Source organism: Choloepus didactylus, chromosome 13 (genome assembly GCF_015220235.1).
Source record: "Choloepus didactylus isolate mChoDid1 chromosome 13, mChoDid1.pri, whole genome shotgun sequence".
Classification (NCBI taxonomy): domain Eukaryota; kingdom Metazoa; phylum Chordata; class Mammalia; order Pilosa; family Megalonychidae; genus Choloepus; species Choloepus didactylus.
In genome coordinates this window covers 24,910,037-24,929,449 of record NC_051319.1, presented here as the reverse complement: position 1 = coordinate 24,929,449, position 19,413 = coordinate 24,910,037, and the positions used below count along the sequence as shown (strand labels likewise).

The window sequence follows — 19,413 nt, the reverse complement described above, 5'->3', positions numbered from 1 at the left end:
TAAGTTTATCTCCTTTTCAGCTTTACTTGACTAAAACATGAGAACCTCAAGTGTTCGGTGGTGTAAGTTCAGAAATATAAACTTGAATTCAACATTTAATAAATGCATTAAAATTAATATTTTTGTTCCTATGAAAACTGATAGCATGGCATTTTGGTTTAGCATTTGGCCTCTATTACTACCACAGCCTTATAATATTAATTTTTTTATCCTACTTAACTTACATCCTCACACTAACATTAAGCACTTCTAAAAACTGCCTTGCATCTTTCAAAAGAGCAAAGTATTAATTACATTAAGATGCAATGTCTTATGGCCTAAAACAACAATTCAGATACCCTCTTGAATAATCAGTTTATTCACAATGAGAATCTGTTTCACCACATACAGAAGCTATCTGGTCATGTTTAAAGAAGTAAGACTTCTAAATTATATAATATGGGCTCAAACTTGCCTCAAGTTTTTATAAGATGTGGTTTAAAAGAGATACTTGCTAGTTAAATTAATGAGTCTGTGTTTAGTAAGGATGAACAATGACAAGATGGTTTTATTTTAAATAATGGCCCACAATACAAGTTATTTTTTACCTTGCATTTCCCTATAACCACGGAGCTTTAGGAAATGTTAACATTAATACATTTAAAATAAGGTCAAATTATGAAATTCCACAAATGCACAAATATAAATGCAAGAATGTTACAGCAGAATAGCAAAAGACTGAAAACAACATAATAGCCCCCCTATAGGGGGACTGTAAATAAAGTATGGGGTTTACATAATGGAAAGCTCTATGGGCATTAAAAAAAAATAATGAAAATTTATATCTGTAGATATGGAATGATCTCCCAAGATATATCCTAAAATGAAAAATGTGTATTGCATGTTCCTGTGTGCATGTAGGAGTAAGGAAAGGAGATACAAAGACACAGAAAACTTCTAGAAACATACAGAACAAACTATCTTCTGGTGCTATCTCTGGGGAAGGTACCAGGGGCTGGGGTTGAAGGAAAACACTTCACTGAATTTTATACTACATGCATTTTCCCCCCTAAAAAAAAAAACCAACAAACAAATGAAAAACACACCAATTTTTCAGCACTGGGCAAGAAATTACAACATACGTATACATTAACTAAATGATAAAGGCCAAATACATGATAAATGGTTGGTTCACTTTTTTAATTCTTTTTTAAACAAAGACATTAGAGACAGCAAGAGAACATACAAGTACCTGTCATTAGTAAATTATAAGCTTCTTGTTTGGAAATCTTCCCATGAAACCATCTTAAAAAGACAACAAATTAAATATGAAAATCAAAAGTCCTTTTTGTGTTTATCACATGATCAAAACTAAACAACGAACTTAAGTTTAATTCAAGCTGACATAATGAAATGCACAACTGATCAAAAATTTATATTTATTTTACTACATTTAGTAAGCAACTTGTGCTTAATTTGAACAAAATATAGAAAAAATTAGGGACTACCAAGTATAAATTACAATTTCTATATTAACTACCAATATGAAAACAGCAATGATTTTAATTCTGATAACAAACTTATATGCTTACTTCATAATTAACTTTCCTTTTACTTTTCTTTGGGAATGGAGAGTTAGGTGGTTGTACAGCTATAGCCCACTCCAAAACTATCCAGAAAAATAATTAATTCTTCTTGTATTTCTCTCACAGTGGATTTTCTTATACCCATATGATGATAAGTTCTATCGTCTAGTAAAATCAAGATCCTGATGCATACATTATTGAAATCCAGAAAATAAGATTTGGATTATGGAAAAGAGTGGATACCAACATCAAGAACTGAAGGATAAGAATGACTTAGTGTTCCTAATTTTATTTGAGCTAGTAACCAAATGCACTAGACTGATAAAGTATTTTATACTGTGTATGCTTACAAAAGCCTTTAAGAAATTGTTATAAATGGCATTATAGTCCAAGACAACAGATAATAACAAGAGTTTAAATTTTACCTTAAAATAAAAATGAAAGATCTAGTTTATAAATTAATTACTAGTAATTAAAGTATTGAAAATCTCCTTTCATTTACCTGAAGGACCATTATCTATGTTATGCTGATTTTCTCTAACACATGTTGATGCCACACCAATGACTCCAGATTACCTCCCTACCACTTTGCCATACAGTCTGAGGGTCTATAATTATTTTTCATTTTGCCATATAGTTTCAAGTCTCCACTTATTTTTAATAGTGGCTTAAAGAGCAAGATGGAAAGTAAATATACTACTAAGACTAAAATCTGTAAGTGCTCTAAAATCCAAGCTACAGGTTTAGAGGTTGTTCACACTGTTTTAAACTATGCATACAATTATTGGTGAAAGTATGAAAATGTAACTGAATTTTTATTTTCACATGAATTAAAAGTTAAACTTAAGTTCTCCCTTTAATTCTGTTCCAACCATTAATGCATTCATTCAGATTTCCTGGGGCTCCCTGTGTGACTTATGAAAAATGTAAAGCAAGTATACAACTAGAAAATTACACACTGTCTTACAAGGTAGTGAGGCTCTATATTACATCCAGTATAAGCTAACTGACCATTAACTACAAATGCTAGAGTGGGATTTCTATATTCTAGAGGAGAGTCAACTAGATGAACTCCAAGGCCAACCTTATATTTTTAGAGCTAGAATAAAGGGGGACAAAAAAGAGAGAATTTAAAGAGGAAGGGGAAAGCACCATATACGGTTTAGAAATGAACAAGATTTTTAGTGGAAGAAGACAGCATGAAGCCAAAAGAGTAATAATATTTTCTGAAGGGAATGGATTTGAGTTTTAATCATTCAGACACTTATTACCTCTAGATAAAATTTATGCATGTCAAGCACTTGATTTGCACCAGTGATAGGAAGATGAGTCCCTGATCTTAAGTCCTATTTCTAATAAAAAAGAGACACAAATAATGTATAACTATAAAAACAACCTAAAAAATACACTAAGTGTAGTGATAGGTATGCACTGAGGGCATTTTGGGAATACCAGAGAAAGGCACCAATTCTGTAGAGTGTGTACAGAAAATGAAAGGACTTCCTAGGCAAGTCTTTTAAGTATGAATAGGAACTAGCACAATGGAGGAGAGGACAATTCTGCGTAGGAAGCAGCTTAAGTAAAGATATGAAGGAGAAAAACAGCATTATGCATTTGAAGACCTACAAGCAAACGAGTCGAGTACAAAATTAGAAATGACATGAGCTAGGGTTAGAAATGTACACAGGAGCTAGATCAGAAGGTCTGTTTTTTTTTTTGTTTTTTTTTTTTTTTTGGGTCTGCTAAGGTAAAGATGGTAGAGAATAAAGGATATTAAGTAAAACAGTGACCATCAGATAAGTGTTTTAGTAGATTATTCTGGAAGAAAGGCTTGGGGGAGACTAATGAGTCAAGGGAGCTCAATTAGGAGGTTACTGTTTTATGAAGTCCTGGTAAAGGCCTGAACTAGAATATGGTTGTTTAAGATTGAGGAGAGGGCACACATCTCTTTAGGAGATAAAATCAAAAGAACTTAGTACCTCCATCATGGAAACAGGGAGCTGGGAAAAAACATTCAAAATTATACCATCTACTTAATCCTAAAAGGCACTCATGGATGTTACTGAAAACACTATAAAGAATATGACACTTCTCTGCCATAGTCTCCACCTTAAGAAATTAGTGGGAGTAGACAAATACTTTAACTGACAATGCAAATTTAGTGTAACTACAAAAGGAGTAGGAAATTATAAAATTCAAAAAATGCAAGAAACAGTGGTATGAAATAAAGAAAATTTTACCAGTAAAAGCAGGACGTATATGGTAAGCTTTGAGAAAACTGGACGTAACTTTAAATATTTATTGACATTTGACCTACAGTAGATTTTTTTAAAATAACAAACTTGAGCTATTATTTACAATAGGGAACATTCTTATAAAAATATAGATTCCTAAGTTCTCTTAAAAATCAGGAGAATTCCCAACATTCAACCCACATTCTTATACACATCAATTAGTGTAGTCACCTTACAATAGGTAAATCCTTTCTAGTTTTCTACTTCCCAGCCTTCCCTAAATACAACAGTGAATGTCAGTTACCATTTATTATCACACTTGTAATGTCATTTTCTTAAAAGTAGAGAAATAGTTCTTCTATGTACCTGTATCTTTATCGAAGGGGGAAAATAAGAAAGATCAAGATTACTGTGTTCTGAGAAAAATGAGAATATATACAGCCAACCCACTTCACTTGCTTACATTATTTATTTGTTTCCTCCAATTATTAATTAGATTGCAACTCCTGATACATGCAGAAGGAAGACCTCAAACTAATACAATCAATATGGCATGGTCTCACTGCTGGACCCTGTTTTGTAGCTAATGAAACAATGAGGAAAATGAATTCAGAAAACATCTCATATACTCCACTTAAGGAAGGGCAAGGGAAACTAAGTAAGGTGACTTCAAATACAGTATTTAGTTTAGTGGTTTTGTTGTTCTGATGACTGGAAAACAGAAAAAGCAAACACTTGAAGGACAAGCCTTAAATTCTATCCATAAATGCTAAAAGGATGGCAAGGAAAAAAAAATGTTCCAATGAGAAGACAGAAGATGAACAGTCTGTTAAAATAATGTTGAGTACAACAGAAGTGAGACTACAGGTTAAGGTTTAAAAGGAAAACTTATAAAAATAAAAAACTAAACAAATTTCAAGAGAGAAAAGCTCTTCAAGGGCAATAATAAATAAAATCAGAGCAAGGTGAAATGTCATATGGAATGATTTTCCATAAGAGGTTGTATTAAGAGCTTATATTAAGTTCCGGAATATAAAAAAAATGTGGCAAGTAGTAGGTATATCTGGTCTTTGAATGAGCCTTTATGAGATACTCAAAGCCAGCTCTAAAAGAATATGAAAAGAAAACCATTCCAGAATCTGGTTAAAATGGTAGAGAATCATCAACCTGGGGTTCTCTGAGAAGACAAAACCAAAACAAAACTGGACCACAAAATGCATAATGAAAGATGTGTCTACACAAACAAAAAATATCATGAAAAACCAGTAAGAAAGAAAAATGTGAGGAACTATGAGATATTCATAATGTGATTAATATAACATTTAACAGAAAGTCTTTGGTTTGGCAATACCAGAGTTTTATACTGGTATAAGCCAACTTTATTATTTAAAAATAAGACTTTACCACTTGGGCCTTAAGAATTTATTTAGATAACACTTCTGTGAGCCAAATAAAAATTTTTTAAAGTCAATCCAAACAATTTCCTTTTAAAATACTGTTTTACCCAAAGTTTTCTGATTAGAAGGTTTACAAATATATATATTTTTTCCTTTTAATAATTAAGACATACTCACATTTTGCCTTCATGTGGATCTTCCTCCCGGCCCTAAAAGGAAGACATTAAGATAGTATTTTATATGATTGCCTATTTAAACTACTCTTTTTAAAATTAATGAAAATCGAGGGAAATCTGTGATCACTCACCCATCTTACAACAGTCTAGAATGGGTGGAGCAGCTGAGATAGCAGCAAAATTTCTAAGTTTCCCCCACCAGGGGGCTAACACCTCTCCTGTCAGAGGCAGCAGATGGTCTTGTAACTGGTTTCCTGAGGGAGGAGGAAGCAGTCTGTGCTGGAACCACTGGGAGGAAGACTCAACCTGGCCCCAGTTGCAGAATTGATTAACAAACTCAGACTGCTGAATAAAAACTCCAACCACAGATAAACTGAGACCAGACACTAGAGTATCCAGGAGCAGTCAGCCTGGCAGAGAGGAGACAGGGCTGGGGGGAGGGGGGTACTTTTGGAGTTGGGGTTCAGAATACAGAGAAGGGCACATATACAAATCCAGGAAGCTGGGGCCTTTCTCTGAAAAGCCGGTTTTTCTGGTTTCTTGTTTCCTCTTCCCTTGCTCTCCAACTCCTTATTTTTTGCATTTCAATAACCCATCAGAGCTCCTGTGTCAACCCAGTACCCCCTGCAAGGGCAGAATTAAAGTTGGCTCTGAAGGCTTATCTTTAAATAGTCCATACTGGGACTGACAAAACTCAAGGGCTCGGGAAAGGCCTTCCTTTGCCTTTTTCCTTTTTGGTTTTGTTAGGGATTTTTTTGTTTTGTTTTGTTTTTTTTGAAATAACTTTTCTAAATAGCCCATTACAGAAAGCCTCAAAGATTTGCAATTGTCCACTAGACCCAGGCCAAGGGTGGAGCTAAGAGGTTTGAGAGACAAAGCAATGAGTTTAGTGGGGGAGACAATTTCCTAAAGGGCATAACTTCCCCAAGAAAAGGGGAGGGAAGGGCCCAGCTCAGGTGGCCAGACCTCTCCTTCAGAGAACTCAGTCCCCAGGGGCTGGACAACAGAAACCAACTTGAGTCCACCACTCCCCTGACGGAGATAAGGTCTGCTGAGAATTAAAAGCACCTGTGACACCTCTTTACACTGACAGGGAGCTGCAGGTTGACGAACACCTGCTGGACAGGACAGGAAAAGCACAGAGTCTAGAGGCTTCAAAGGAGGATCTGAAAACCCACCGATTCTTATTCTCAGGGAAACCCCATACCCTCCTCCTGAGACTTGGGCCTGTCTGAACCGGGAAAATCTGATTGGGGTCGATCGTATCAGAGGAGACTCTCACAAAATGGTTACACAAAGGCAGAGCAAGAATGAGAAAAATAAGAGGTGAATCTCTGATCAACTAAACAGAAGTTATCGTAGAGGTCTAGAATAAGTTGAAGTGAATGCTAAAGAACAGATAGAGAACAGAGCCAACCAACAAGAAAGCCCTAGGTAAAGGAGCAAAAAGGAGCTCCAAAATAAATTAATCAAGAAAACTAGACGCTGGAGAACCTAAGATGGTGACTAAGAAAGACGGCAAAAAAACGCCTCTGTGAAAATTACTAGATAAAAGCCAGAAAGTGACCCAGAACACCAGTTCCAATGATGCACCAGCTGGACGAGATCTGCTAAATCCACAGGGACCGTGCACTTGGTGAAACCGGAGTCTGCATACTGAAATGAGTGAGTAAGCCTGCTGAATATCTGGCAGCCATGCTGCGGTGTGGGGAAATCGTGGGTTGGCATTTGGAGGCAGACTAGTTCTTTATTGAAAAACCCAAAAGCGGCTGCAGATATGGCAGCGAGAACCACACAGTGAAGCGCGGCAGGAACAGGCTACACGAACGCCTCAGTATCTGGTGCGGACGATAGTCTTTTGTACACCCGCTGCTAATTGTTTCAGAGCAAGGAAGGCAGAGGTGAGCCAAAAGGGGAAAATAACCATGCCCCTTGCAGCCATCATCCTGGCGGGCTGAGAACGCTACTGCCCAGCACCGGCGCCCAAAGCCCAGAGCTGCGCCAAAAAACCCAGTGCCACAGGAAGTGTTTCCAGCAACACATGCACACGCCACAATATCAGGTCTGGACAACAGCCTTTCGCGCACCCACAGCTAACTATCCCGGAGCTGGGAAGGTGGAGCTGTGCGAAAAGCGGGAAATTACTACACCCCATACAGCCATCCTTACAGCAGGCTGGGAACACACCTACATGGCCCGATGGCGAAGAACTTCCCTTGAAAAATGGCGCGCACTTGTGATGTAGCACAACCTTCCCTCAGCAGAGACCCTAGAAGGACACAGCTTGGAAGAGGGACCCACTCGGAAATCCTAGGGACCATACGCCAATACCAAGGACTTGTGGGTCAGCGGCAGAGACAATCTGTGGCAAGACTGAAATGAAGGTTTAGACTCTTGAAACAGCCTTAAATCTCCAGGAACACCTGGGAGGTTTGAATATTAAAGCTGCCCTCCCTCCCTAACAGCTCAGACACAAGCCCTACACTCAGGGCAGACAGCACCAACAACACACCCAAACTTGGTGCACTAACTGGACCCCACAAGAATCAGATCCCCACACACCACAAAGACAAAGTTGGGGAGAACTGACTTGAGGGGAATAGGTGACTTGCGGATGCCATCTCCTGGTTACTTAGAGAAAGTGTACTCCACCAAGCTGTAGATCTGACAAATCAGAGATTAGTCTTTGAATAATCCTACATATCCTAAAAGAACCCTACCAAGTAAAGCTAATGACAAGAGGCCAAAAACAATAGAAAATTTTAAAACATATGAAAAAAACAGACAATATGGATAACCCAAACACAAACACCCAAATCAAAAGATCAGAGGAGACACAGTCCTTGGAGCAATTATCAAAGAACTAAAGACAATGAGAGCATGGCACAGGATATAAAAGACATGAAGAAGACCCTAGAAGAGCATAAAGAAGAAATTCCAAGAGTAAAAAAAAAAAGATGATCTTATGGAAATAAAAGAAACTGTTGACCTAAAAAAAGATTCTGGGTACTCATAGTACAAGACTAGAGGAAACTGAACAATGAATCAGTGACCTCGAGGACCACAGAATGGAAAATGAAAGAACAAAAGAAAGAATGGGGAAAAAATGGAAAAAATTGAAATGGACCTCAGGGATATGATAAATAAAATAAAACATCCAAATATAAGACGCATTGGCGTCCCAGAAGGGGAAGAGAAGGGTAAAGGTCTAGAAAGAGTACTCAAAGAAATTGCTGGGGAAAACTTCCCAAACCTTCTACACAATATAAATACAAGAAGGAGCAAGTTCTGAAAGCAGTAAGAGAAAAGCAATTCACCACATACAAAGGAAACAACATCAGACTAAGTAGTGACTACTCAGCGGCCACCATGGAGGCGAGAAGGCAGTGGCATGACATATTTAAAATTCTGAGAGAAAAACTTCCAAACAAGAATACTTTATCTAGCAAAGCTCTCCTTCAAATTTGAGGGAGAGCTTAAATTTTTCACAAACAAATGCTGAGAGATTTTGCTAATAAAAGTCCTGCCCTACTTCAGATACTAAAGGGAGCCATACCGACAGAGAAATAAAGAAAGGAGAGAGATGGAGAAAGGTTCAGTACTAAAGAGATTCAATATTGGTTCAATAAAGGACAGTAAAAGAGAGAGGGAAAAAATATATCTGACAAACATAAACCAAAGGATAGGATGGCTGATTCAAGAAATGCCTTCACAGTAATAACATTGAATGTAAATGGATTAAACTCCCCAATTAAAAGATATAGATTGGCAGAAAGGATCAAAAAATATGAACAATCAATATGTTGCATACAAGAGACTCATCTTAGACACAGGGACACAAAGAAATTGAAAGTGAAAAGACGGAAAAAATATTTCATGCAAGATACAGCCAAAAGAAAGCAGGTGTAAGCAATATTAATCTCAGATAAAACAGACTTTAAATGCAAGGATGTAAGGAGAGACAAAGAAGGCCACTACATACTAATAAAAGGGGCAATTCAACAAGAAGAAATAACAATCATAAATGTTTATGCACCCAATTATGGTGCCACAAAATACATGAGACAAACACTGGCAAAACTAAAGGAAGCAATGGATGTTTCCACAATAATTGTGGGAGACTTCAACACATCACTCTCTCCTATAGATAGATCAACCAGACAGAAGACAAATAAGGAAGCTGAAAACCTAAACAATTGGATAAATGAATTGGATTTAACAGACATATATAGAACATTACATTCCAAATCACCAAGATACACATTCTTCTCTAGTGATCACGGAACTTTCTCCAGATTAGACCGTACGCTGGGACATAAAACAAGCCTCAATAAATTAAAAAAAACAACAACAACAATTCAATATATTCAAAGCACATTCTCTGACCACAATGGAATACAATTAGAAGTCAATAACCATCAGAGACTTAGAAAATTCACAAACACCTGGAGGTTAAACAACACAATCCTAAAATAAATGGTTTATAATGTAGAATGTACAGGAACTAGCAATAGAGAGCAATTAATGAAGGGGGAACAGTAAACCAATAAGAACAGACAAGCTATCATGGGTAAATTTAACGTTTTGGGAATGCCCAGGAATGACTATGGTTTGTTAATTTCTGATGGGTGTGGTAGGCACAAGTTCACAGAAATATTGCTATATTAGGTTATTTTCTTGGGGTAGAGTAGGAACATGTTGGACTCCCTTGTTACGGTTTGTTTGAAATGTGTTTTTTTATTGTTTTTTTTAAATTTTTTTTTGATACAGTTGATTTAAAAATAAAGTTAATTAAAAAAATATATATGCACAGCCCCCTTGAGGAGCTGGTGGAGAATGCAGGGGTATTGGGCTCCTCTACCTCGATGGTTGCTGATGTGCTCACAGATATAGGGTATTGGTGGTTTAATGGGCTGAGCCCTCTACCACAGGACTTGCCCTTGGGAAGACTGTTGCTGCAAAGGAGAGGGTAGGCCTCCCTATAATTGTGCCTAAAAGCCTCCTCCCGAATGCCTCTTTGTTGCTCAGATGTGGCCCTCTCTCTCTAGCTAAGCCAACTTGAAAGGTGAAACCACTGCCCTCCCCGCTACGTGGGATCTGACACCCAGGGGAGTAAATCCCCCTGGCAACATGGAATATGACACCTGGGGAGGAATGCAGACCCAGCATCGTGGGATGGAGAACATCTTCTTGACCAAAAGGGGGATGTGAAAGGAAATGAAATAAGCTTCAGTGGCAGAGAGATTCCAAAAGGAGCCAAGAGGTCACTCTGATGGGCACTCTAATGCACTATATAGACAACCCTTTTTAGGTTCTAATGAATTGGAATAGTTAGCAATAAATACCTGAAACTATCAACTACAACCCAGAACTCATGAATCTTGAAGATGATTGTATAAAAATGTAGCCTATGAAGGGTGACAATGTGATTGGGAAAGCCATATGGACCACACTCCCCTTTGTCTTGTTTATGGATGGATAAGTAGAAAAATGGGGGGAGAAAAAAAAAAAAGGGCAACCAGTGTTCTTGTTTACTTTAATTGTTCTTTTTCACTTTAATTTTCCTTCTTATTATTTTTGTGTGTGTGGTAATGAAAATGTCAAAAATTAATTTTGGTGACAAATGCAAAACTATAGAATGGTAAACAATTGAATGCACCATTCGTTTTGTATGACTGCATGGTATGTGAATATATCTCAATAAATAGGAATTTGAAAAAAAAGAGTAAAAAAAAACACGGGATGCTTTGACAGTTTAAGATAACAAGCCACGCTAGGAAACATGAAAATATGGACCAACCAAAGGAACAAACTGACACTTCAACTGAGATACAGGAATTGAAATAACTAATTAATAGCCAAACAGATCTCCTAAATCAATTCAAAAATCAAGTCAAAAATCAATTCAATGGGCTGAGGGAAGATATGGCAAAAGAGATGAAAAATAAAAAAATAAAAAGAAGACATTGGGCAAACATAAGGAGGAACTGAAAAGTCTGACAAAACAAATGGCAGAACTTATGGGAATGAAAGCCTCAATAAAAGAGATGAAAAAATACAATGGAAACTTACAACACCAGAATTGAAGAAGCAGAAGAAAGGATAAGTGAACTAGAAGACAAAACATCTGAAAGCCTACACACAAAGGAACAGATAGGGAAAAGAATGTAAAAATATGAGCAGGGTCTTAGAGAACTGAATGACAACATGAAGCACACAAATATATGTGTTATGGGCGTCCCAGAAGGAGAAGAGAAGGGAAAGAGGGCAGAAAGAACAAGAGAAGAAATAATCACTGAGAATTTCCCAACTCTTGTGAAAGAACTAAAATTACAGATTCAAGATGTGCAGCACACCCCAAACAGAATGTAGGGACTATCTTAAGGATCTAACGATAGGAAGTGGCTTCCTAGACCTTACACCCAAAGCACAAGCAATCAAAGAAGAAATAGAGAAATGGGATCTCCTCAAAATTAAACACTTTTGTACATCAAAGGACTTTGTCAGAAAAGTGAAAAGACAGCCTATGCAATGGGAGACAATATTCAGAAACCAGATATCAGATTAAGAGTTTACTATCCAGAATATATAAAGAAATCCTACAATTCAACAAGAGAAAGACAGACAACCCAATTTTAAAAAATGGGCAAAACACATGGATAGAAACTTTTCCGAAGAGGAAATACAAATGGCTCAAATACATGTGAAAAGATGTTCAATTTCACTGGCTATCAGGGAAAAACAAGTCAAAACCACTATGAGATAACATCTCACACTTACCAGAATGGCCATTATCCAAAAAACAGAAATTTATAGGATCTGTAAATCTGGAGAGGATGCAGAGAAAGAGGCACACATATTCACCATTGGTGGGAACGCAGAATGATGCAGTCACTCTGGAAGGCAGTATGGCAGTTCCTCAGGAAGCTAAGTATAGAACTGCCATATGTTCCAGCAATTCCATTACTAGGTATATACCCAGAGGAACGGAAAGCTAAGACACAAACAGACATTTGTAAACCGATATTTATAGCAGCATTATTCATGACTGCCAAGAGATGGAAACAGCCCAGATGTCCATCAATGTACAAGTAATTACACAAACTGTGGTATATATACAAAATGGAATATTATACAGCTGTAACATAGAACAAAGTCATGGAACATATAATAACATGGATGAACCTTGAGGACATTATGTTGAGCAAAGTTAGCCAGAACCAAAGGGCAAATGCTGCATGGGCTCATTAATACGAGCTAACATTAATGAAAAAACTTTGAGACTTAAAACTGAGAACACAGGTTATCAGGACATGGAATGTTGTTAGATATCAGGCAGAAGGATTACAGAATGTTCAACAGAATTGACTGGGTAGATCTAGAAATGGAGAGTGCAGTGCTGTGTGATGGTAGCACCGTATCGTAGGTGCACTGAACAAGATGTCTGTGAGTGCGGTTGAGGGAGGAAGGCTGGGGCATATGTGATACCAGAGGGAAGGATAGATGATAAAGACTGGGACTATGTAGCTCAGTGAAACACAGAATAGTCAGTGATGGTGACTAAATACACAAAAATGAAAAAATGTTTTTACACAGGGGAGAATAGATGAATGGTAACCTTGCAGGATGTTGAAAAGGGGAGGGTATTGGGGGAAAGAATATAACCAATGCAATTAGAGTCTGGGGTTAACAGCATTGTAGTATGCTCCCATTAAATGTGACAGGGGCAATATACCAAAGCTGAATGTCTAGGAAGGAGAGGTGTAGGGGAGGGGTAAGAGATTCTTGGTAATGGTGTTGTTGACTGACTTTATTGATGTATTTTATTTTTACTTTTCCTTTTATCCTTTTTATTGTTCTTTTGTTTCAATTTTTTTTTTTTTTTTGAGTAATGAACATGTGCAAGTGCTAATTGTGGAGACTAATGTACAACCATATGATGATACTGTAAGCAATTGATTGTACACTGTGGATGATTGTATGGTATTTGAATATATCCCTATAAAATTGCAGGGGAAAAAAAATAAACAGAGGGATACAAGTGTCTGAGAGAACTTGGAGAGAGAGACTTATGTATTCACTGTTGGTGGGAAAGTGGAATGGTGTAGCCTATCTGGAGGACAGTATGGTGGTCCCACAAGAAGCTAGGTATGTGGGGGTTTCAAGGTCCTGCAACCTCAGTATGGGGTATGTACCTGGAAGATCGGAGAGCAGGGACACGAATGGACATTTACACACCAGTATATATGGTGGCAGTATTCACTATTTGCAATAGACGGAGGTAGCCTAAGAGTACACTGACTGATGAACAGAATGGTGAACTGTGATGTATGCATACATTAGAAAATTGAGCAGCTACAAGAAGAAATGAAGTTGTGAGACATGCAACTAGGTGAGTGGATCCTGAGTACAGCATTTTGAATGCAGCATGCCAGAAACGAGAGGACAAACGTTATAATGCCTCACTAATATGGACTAACTATAATATATAAATTCTGAGAACTGAATCACAGAGTACAGCTTATTAGGGAAATGCTTACTGTACTGGTCTCTAGACTGTAAACTCTTACAGCAGTCACATCTATTCCTGAGTTGTAATGGTTATCTCTAAATCCTGAGATGCTGAGCAACTTTTATATAACCTGGTCGGTTTCTGGAACTTTGGGTATCTGTGCAACACATGAGACCTGGAGTTAGAACTTGGCAGCTATGAATGTCAGTATTACCCCATACAGCAATTGCTGAAAGAGCTAAAAAAGAATTGTGACTTTAATTAGAGATATGAATGAAGACGATCAGGTTAGGACTAAGGCAAATCAGGCCCAAGGGTAAAGGACGATACTGACAGGATTTTAAAACTACAATTTATGTATGAGACCAAGGGAGGAGATGTTTATTTGGTGCCGGATCTATATTTTCTGTAGCTTACTAGATCTAACTTGTACGATCAGTTTGTTTGAACACCATAGGTACAGGGAGTGGTGAATGGGAAGTGGGATTTGGTGAGTTTGTACAGGCTGGAGTGAAATCCTAACATCCCAGAGTGATATGGGCAGAGAGTATAAGTGTATCTGCGGGGCCCCTTGAGGAGCTGGAGAGAAATGCAGAACTGCTGGACTTCCCAACTGGGCTATTGCTGACTTTCCCGCAAACATTGAAGACTGCCAATTTAGTGGGCTGAGCCCTCGATCTGGAGGCCTTCCCCGTGAGGCTAGCTGCTACAAGGGAGAGGCCAAGCTCACTTACAACTGTGCCTAGGAGCCCCTCACCACCACCACCCCCAGAGCCTCTTTGTTGCTCAGATGTGACCCCCTTTCTCTCTAAGCGTACTCGACAAGTGAACTCACTACCCTTCCCCCTACGTGGGACGTGACACCCAGGTGTATCCCCCTGGCAATGGGGGAAATGATTCCTGGTAATGAGCCTGGACCCAGCACTGTGGGACTGAGAGGATCTTCTTGACCAAAAGGGGGAAGAGGGATAAAGCAAAGTAGGGTTCCAATGGCTGAGAGATTTCAAATGGAATTGAGAGGTCACTCTGAAACATATTTTTATGCACTGTATAGGTATCACCTTTTAGTCTTTAGTGTGTTGGAATGGCTAGAGGGAAATACCTGAAGCTGTCAAACTGCAAAACAGTGACCTTGATTCTTGAAGATGATTGTATATCTACATAGATTGCATAGTGTGACTGCACTCCCTTTATCCAGTGCATGGACAGATAAGTGGAAAAATGGGGACAAAAATTAGATGAAGAATAGGGTGGGATGGAGGGGATGGAAAGATCTGAGTGTTCTTTTTTGCTTTTATTTTTAATCTGGAGTAAGGAAAAGGTTCAAAAATTGATTCTGGTGATGAATGCACAACTGTATGATGGTGCTGTGACTGTAGGGTGTATGAATATATATCCAACTGTATTAAAACAAAGTAAATGAACAATGGGGGGAGAAGGGGAATGGGATGTTTTGGATATTCTTTTTTATTTTAATTTTCATTTTATCTTTGGGAGTAATGAAAATGTTCAAAGTTTGATTGTGGTGATGAGAGCACAGCTATATGACAATACTGTGAACCACCGATTATACACTCTGAATGATTGTATGTTATGTGATTACCTCAATAAAATTGCATAAAAATTAATAAAAATCATATATTCAACATATCTCCAAGCTGCCCTTCTTATTTATTTATATGTGTACCAGAAAAGATGTTTCTTTCCATGAAATGTCTTCCAAAGTTCTCTCTCTCACTCTTCTTCCCTGGTGATATTACTCTAATTTAGACTGTTTTTACCATTTTCTTAAACTATTACAATAGCCCAACTGGTATAATTACCTCTATGTCCCACCCCCTACCACTCCAATCTGTATTCATCAGTTTCAACTGCAACTTTGCTCTACATTAAGAAAAAGAAAATGAAACAAAAACAAATATATTGAAAAACCAAATCTTTAACACCTTTCTACTGCCTACAAATTCCTCATTCTGCAACCAAAGTGCTTTACGACATGACTCAAATCTACTTTTCCTGTCTTACACTACCGACTGTCTATAGGTACCTATATACTGGCCACACATAACTACATATTTGCTAATCTGCATTGTCCCATCACTGTAGCTTGTTCTTGTTGTTCTTAGAATGTCTTATCCACCCACTGTCTCCCACCTCTTGGTTAAAACCTACCCATATTGGCAGGATCTATCTCATATCCTACCTCCTCAATAAGATATCCTGAGCCCCTAAAAAGCACATATGGGGACTCGGGCAAGATGGCGGCATAGAGAGGAGTGGAAGCTAAGTAGTCCCCCTGGAACAACTACAAAAAACCAGAAACAGCTAGTAAATAATCCAGAATAACTGCAGGGGGACAAATGAGACCATCCATTCATCATACACCAACCTGAATTGGGAGGAATGCCCGAGAACACAGCATAAAATCTGTAAATAAAACCTGCAGAACCAGGTCGGGAGACCCCCTCCCCCATAGCCCGAGCTGCAGAGCCGCGTGGTGCCACAGAGAAGCTCTCTCCCAGCAAGCGAATACAGCTCAGCTGAGCTCCAACTGGAGTTTTAAGTAGCGAGTGTGAACTGCTCACTACAGGTACGCAGCCCCAAAAAGCAGACAGAGGTTTTGGGTGACGACTGACCTGGGAGAGCCGGAGGGTTGCCTTGGACTGGGTCTGAAGGGGACTATCTGTTTCTTTTTTGGCTCAGTGGAGAAAGCCATTTTCAGTTTCCAGGGTTGTGACTCTGGGAAGGGTGGAGACACCACAAGCAGAGAGCGAGACCATTGAAATGCTAATGACCTCCACCTGAGGGGTCTGTCTTCTCCAGGAGGAAAGGGGTGGAGCCCTTTCCATTCAGAACCAGACCCCAGAGCCTGGGGGAACACGGCCATACCTCCTCACACCAGTCAAGAATTATAGGCTAACAGGCGTCACCTGCTGGGCAGAAAAGCACAGTGACCTGAGGCATCAAAGGGTGGAGCAATTTTCTAAGACACACCCGCAGGGAAACCAGATACTGAATATTTCTTCCCTCTGGGACCTGAGCCTGTTCTGGTCTGGGAAAACCTGATTTGGATAACCAAGGAAACCATGCCTAGACAACAGAAAATTACAACCTACACTAAGAAAAACAAAGTTATGGCCCAGTCCAAGGAACAAACGTACACTTCAACTGAGATACAGGAATTTAAACAACCAATGCTAAATCAACTCAAAAAGTTTAGAGAAGATATTGCAAAAGAGATAGAGGCTGTAAAGGAAGCACTGGACTTGTATATGGCAGAAATAAAAAGTTCAAAAAACCTACTAGTAGAATCTATGGAAATAAAAGGCACAACACAAGAGATGAAAGACACAATGGAAACATACAACAGCAGATCTCAAGAGGCAGAAGAAAACACTCAGGAACTGGAGAACAAAACACCTGAAAGCCTACACGCAAAGGAGCAGATGGAGAAAAGTATGAAAAAATATGAGCAACGTCTCCGGAAACTCAAGAATGAAACAAAGTACAATAATGTATGTATCATTGGTGTCCCAGAAGGAGAAGAGAAGGGAAAGGGGGCAGAAGCAATAATAGAGGAAATAATTAATGAAAATTTCCCATCTCTTATGAAAGACATAAAATTACAGATCCAAGAAGCGCAGCGTACTCCAAACAGAAGAGATATGAATAGGCCTATGCCAAGACACTTAATAATCAGATTATCAAATGTCAAAGACAAAGAGAGAATCCTGAAAGCAGCAAGAGAAAAGCGATCCATTACATACAAAGGAAGCTTAATAAGACTATGTGCGGATCTCTCAGCAGAAACCATGGAGGCAAGAAGGAAGTGGTGTGATATATTTAAGATACTGAAAGAGAAAAACCACCAACCAAGAATCCTGTATCCAGCAAAGCTGTCCTTCAAATATGAGGGAGAGCTCAAAATATTTTCTGACAAACAGACAATGAGAGACTTTGTGAACAAGACACCTGCCCTACAGCAAATACTAAAGGGAGCACTACAGGGTGATAGAAGACAGGAATGTGTGGTTTGGAACACAATTTTGGGAGATGGTAGCACAACAATATAAGTACACTGAACAAAGGTAACTATGAATACGGTTGAGAGAGGAAGATGGGGAGCATGTGAGACACCATAAGAAAGGAGGAAAGATAACGACTGGGACTGTGTAACTTGGTGAAATCTAGAGTATTCAACAATTGTGATAAAATGTACAAATATGTTCTTTTACGAGGGAGAGCAAGCAAATGTCATCCTTGCAAGGTGTTAAAAATGGGGAGGCATTGGGGGAGGGATGCAATCAGCATAAACTAGAGACTGTAACTAATAGAATCATTGTATTATGCTTCCTTTAATGTAACAAAGGTGATATACCAAGGTGAATGCAGATAAGAGGGGGGGATAGGGGAGGCATGTTAGACACTTGACATTGGTGCTATTGTCTGATTCTTTATTCTACTTTGATTTAAGGTTATTTTTCCTTTTGCTGCTTCCTAGCTGTCATCTTTTTGTTTCCTCTTTCTTTTGCCTCTCTACCTTCTATGACTCTCCCTCCTGCCTTGTGGAAGAAATGTAGATGCTCTTGCTTAGTATGAGCAGAATGTTCAATTAGGATGAACTTAAATGTTTGGAAATGAACAGGGGTGTTGGTAGCAAGATGTGAGAATAACTAACAGCGCCGAATGGTGTGTGAATGAGGTGGAAAGGGGAAGCTCAGAGTCATATATGTCACCAGAAGGAAAGTTGGAGGTCAAAAGATGGAAATGTATAAAACTGAATCCTATGGTGGGCAATGTCCATGATCAACTGTACAAATACTAGAAATCACTTCATGAACCAGAACAAATGTATGACAATACAATTAGAAGTTAATCATAGAGGGGCATATAGGGAAGAACTATATACCTATTACAAACTATATACTACAGTTAGTAGTATTTCAACATTTTTTCATAAACAGTAACAAACGTACTATATCAATACTAGGAGTCAACAATTGAGGGGGGTTGGTTAGGGATAGGGGAGGTTTAGAGTTTCCTTTTCTTTTTTTCTCTTTTCATCTTTCACTTTATTTCTTGTCTGGAGTAATGAAAAGTTTCTAAAAATTGAACAAAAATTAAGTGTGATGAATGCACAGCTGTATGAGGGTACCCAGGGGCAAGTGATTGTACACTTTGGATCTTTGGATAATTGTATGGTATCTGAACAATCTCAATAAAAATTAAAAAAAAAAAAAAAAAAGCACATATGAACTTCATTTTGAATTTAAAAGACATCTTCCTTTTTTTCCACCTTTTGAACTTTGCCTTACTCTATTTTCCTATTATTTAAGATAAACTAGTGTTATTCATTTACTAGGCATAATCATCTTTAGCTCTTAGCTATTCTTTGTTAGTCCCACCTTCACCTTGCCCCAAGCATAAGGTTAGTGCTAGGTACATAATTTTCAATGAATATCTGTTGAAGTAGCCCAAGTACCTAGCATAGTACCTGGCAACAAGTTTTCAATAAATAAATAATGAAGG

General features: G+C 38.3%; 1 protein-coding gene across 1 annotated transcript in view; it reads right to left on the bottom strand.

Moving 5' to 3' along the window:
* Positions 1–19,413, bottom strand: part of RASA1 (RAS p21 protein activator 1) — a 144,589-nt gene that overhangs the window by 45,359 nt on the left and 79,817 nt on the right. Inside the window, exons 6-7 of the mRNA XM_037801676.1 lie at positions 5,374–5,405; positions 1,232–1,284 (exon numbers count right to left, since the gene is read on the bottom strand). Coding sequence (XP_037657604.1) covers positions 1,232–1,284; positions 5,374–5,405 — 85 coding nt within the window. The remainder of the gene's footprint in view (positions 1–1,231; positions 1,285–5,373; positions 5,406–19,413) is intronic.